The sequence below is a fragment of the Notothenia coriiceps genome, unplaced genomic scaffold (assembly GCF_000735185.1).
Source record: "Notothenia coriiceps isolate Sejong01 unplaced genomic scaffold, NC01 NC01_scaffold00027511, whole genome shotgun sequence".
In the NCBI taxonomy this organism is placed as follows: domain Eukaryota; kingdom Metazoa; phylum Chordata; class Actinopteri; order Perciformes; family Nototheniidae; genus Notothenia; species Notothenia coriiceps.
Window position 1 is genome coordinate 1 of NW_011360212.1, and position 2,608 is coordinate 2,608.

At 43.6% G+C, this 2,608-nt stretch overlaps 1 protein-coding gene across 1 annotated transcript; it reads left to right on the top strand.

Annotated features, from left to right (window-relative positions):
- The first annotated feature begins 741 nt into the window (after positions 1–741).
- Positions 742–2,037, top strand: LOC104957637 (4-aminobutyrate aminotransferase, mitochondrial-like). The gene is made up of 2 exons (XM_010785279.1): positions 742–944; positions 1,855–2,037. The coding sequence occupies exons 1-2, from the start codon at positions 834–836 to the stop codon at positions 2,020–2,022; spliced, it is 279 nt and encodes a 92-aa protein (XP_010783581.1). The 5' UTR covers positions 742–833; the 3' UTR covers positions 2,023–2,037.
- The last annotated feature ends 571 nt before the right edge of the window (positions 2,038–2,608 follow it).

The following is a 2,608-nucleotide window of genomic DNA, read 5'->3' on the forward strand; positions in this document are numbered from 1 at the left end:
GTGAGGTTCATGTGTTTTCTTCACTCCGCTGGGAAACTGCTCTCATGTCAAGAAGCATCAGATCAGTGCATGCACTGCATCGTCCAATCAGTGAGCGATACACAGTAAGGGGGCGGGGCGAGTGTCTGAGGATTTCACCTGAGGATGGTCTGGTGGTTCCTCGATTATCGCTCCTCCGTTATCACTCCTCGACCCTTGATCCTCGGTCCTCCGGCAGAAATAATGGGACGCTACTCAAGATGGCGCAGACAAATCAACTTCCGGTGATGCAGAGGAGCGAGGAGCGAGGAAATGAAAATAACCGACCTGAGATGCAGCCCCTGTGTTCCTGTTGGTGGTTATTTCCTGTCTGTCTCCTTCTGCTGTTCCTGTGTTAGTGTTTACTTCCTGTCTGTCTTCTTCTGCTGTTCCCGTTAGTGTTTACTTCCTGTCTGTCTTCCTCCGCTGTTCCCGTTAGTGTTTACTTCCTGTCTGTCTTCTTCTGGTGTTCCCGTTAGTGTTTACTTCCTGTCTGTCTTCCTCTAGCGATTTCTCTGAAGTCCAACGCTCTGTCTTTTAACTTATTTCCTTATTTCCTGGTCATTGATCGTCCTTAGCGGCGGTCATTATTTTGCTGAGTCTGCTATCAAGTATTAAGAACCTCTGAAATGTCCAAATCAGAATCGAGTATTTAGCCAAGCCGTGTAATAATGAGTATTAAATGTATTTAGAGGTCACGGGGCCTTCACCACAGTCAGTCACAGTTCACGGTGTCTGTTCACCTTCTGTCTCTCTAGCATGGCTGTGCTTTCCACGTGGATGAAGTGCAGACAGGGGGGGGGACCACAGGGAAGATGTGGGCCCATGAGCATTGGGGCATGGAGGACCCAGCTGACATTGTGTCCTTCAGTAAGAAGCTTCTGACGGGGGGCTACTACCACAAGGATGAGTTCCAGGCGGATGAGGTTTGTGTTTTTTTGTTCTCCAGGGACATTCAGACCACATATTAAAGAGGTTTTATATTCTGTGATTCAGGTCTGATTAAGTAAAACAGACTTAAGCTTTGTTGAAAGGGGGAAGGGGGGGGCAGCAGGGAGAACTCAATGAGTCACCTCAAGGGCAGTGCCTTTTTGTAAATGATCCCACTGAGGAGAGAGGAGGGGGAGAAATCGTTATATTTGTATACTTGTAGTTTATAATACTGGGAAAGATTATATCCAAGCCCTTCATTCTCCTCTCTACACTTGAGACCCCTGAGGATGAATTATTCACCATGAATCTGTCGGACAAACCTCTTGATGATCCAGCTAATCTTGGAGTTTCTCCACTTTTGAGGCTAAACATGTCAAGTTGGTGCTCAGGGTGCTAAGGTCCCTGGGGGGTCATTTATAAAAACAAAGGGTTAATCATCGAAGGAGCCTGAATGTGCTGAGTCAGTGTTTTACATAAATTATCCACAGCTATCCAGTCACGACTGTAGTTCCTTAGTTTACACCAGAGAGGATGGTCAGAGGATCACAGGGAAGTGAAACAGGAAACTGTCTAAATTTTATTCAATCTAATTGACATATTTCTGAATACAATGCAGTCTGTGTGTAGCATTCATGGGCTCACAATTGGTCAACCCTGTGATGTAAACTACTAATGAATGAATGAATAGCATTTGTTTAGCTGTAGGTGTCTGTCCATCACAGTCTGGACAATTATTGTTTCTTTTTGCACACTGCTAAAAAACAGCACACATAAAATGTACGTTTTGGATGTTTTTAGAACCTTGTGTTTTTGTCACGTTTAGATATTCAAAGCTGTTTATAGGATCATTGGTCATTTTTCATTAACTGGAGTTTTTCTTCTGTATCTGTTATCTCTTTTCAGCCATACCGTATCTTTAATACATGGATGGGCGACCCTTCCAAGAATCTGATCCTGTCTGAGGTTCTCAATGTGATCCGCAGAGAGAACCTCCTTGAGGAGGTGACCCGCTCTGGGAAGGCGCTGATGAACGGCCTCTTTGAGCTACAGGTACTGCATGTTTGTTTGTAAAGGTTATGACTTTTCAAGTTCAGGTGACCCACACAATTAACTAGCATGCATTATGTGGTGAAAGTGTTTTTCACCTACTGTATTTCACCGCCCAATATCAAGAATTACACAATTGCTTTAGGGGGGGCTTAACCCATTTTTTGTCAGTTGATCGAGGAAAAACAACTTAGGAGAACGGACTAAGGAGATATTTAAAGTTAGCCAGTCTAAAGCAGCTAAAGGGTGAAACATGATCATATGTTGTAGTTCTTGTCAACTCGTTTGCCAGTCTTCACAAAGCCATAAAGTATTGTGTTTGGAGCAGTGACGGGTGGTGGAAAATATTTTTGGTGGGGCTATGGAAATGGGACAAATTGAGGCTTAAAAATATGAGATAAACCATAATCTTCAGTGTGGTTAGCTATGAATCCTCCAAAACTTCCAAATACCTTGTCCTGGACATAGTTTCTACAGTATAAACTGTACACACTGGTGCTTTGGGAACACTCAAATGATTTAATTTCCATTTAAAATCAGGAGACTAAATACGAACATTATGTGTGTGTGTGTGTGTGTGTGTGTGTGTGTGTGTGTGGAGACTCCCGAT

Bases quoted from the DNA above. Each gene is read 5' to 3' on its own strand.
- LOC104957637 (XM_010785279.1), top strand. From the start codon at position 834: ATGTGGGCCCATGAGCATTGGGGCATGGAGGACCCAGCTGACATTGTG. The intron at 945-1,854 runs GTTTGTGTTTTT...ATCTCTTTTCAG, and splicing joins ATGAGTTCCAGGCGGATGAG to CCATACCGTATCTTTAATAC.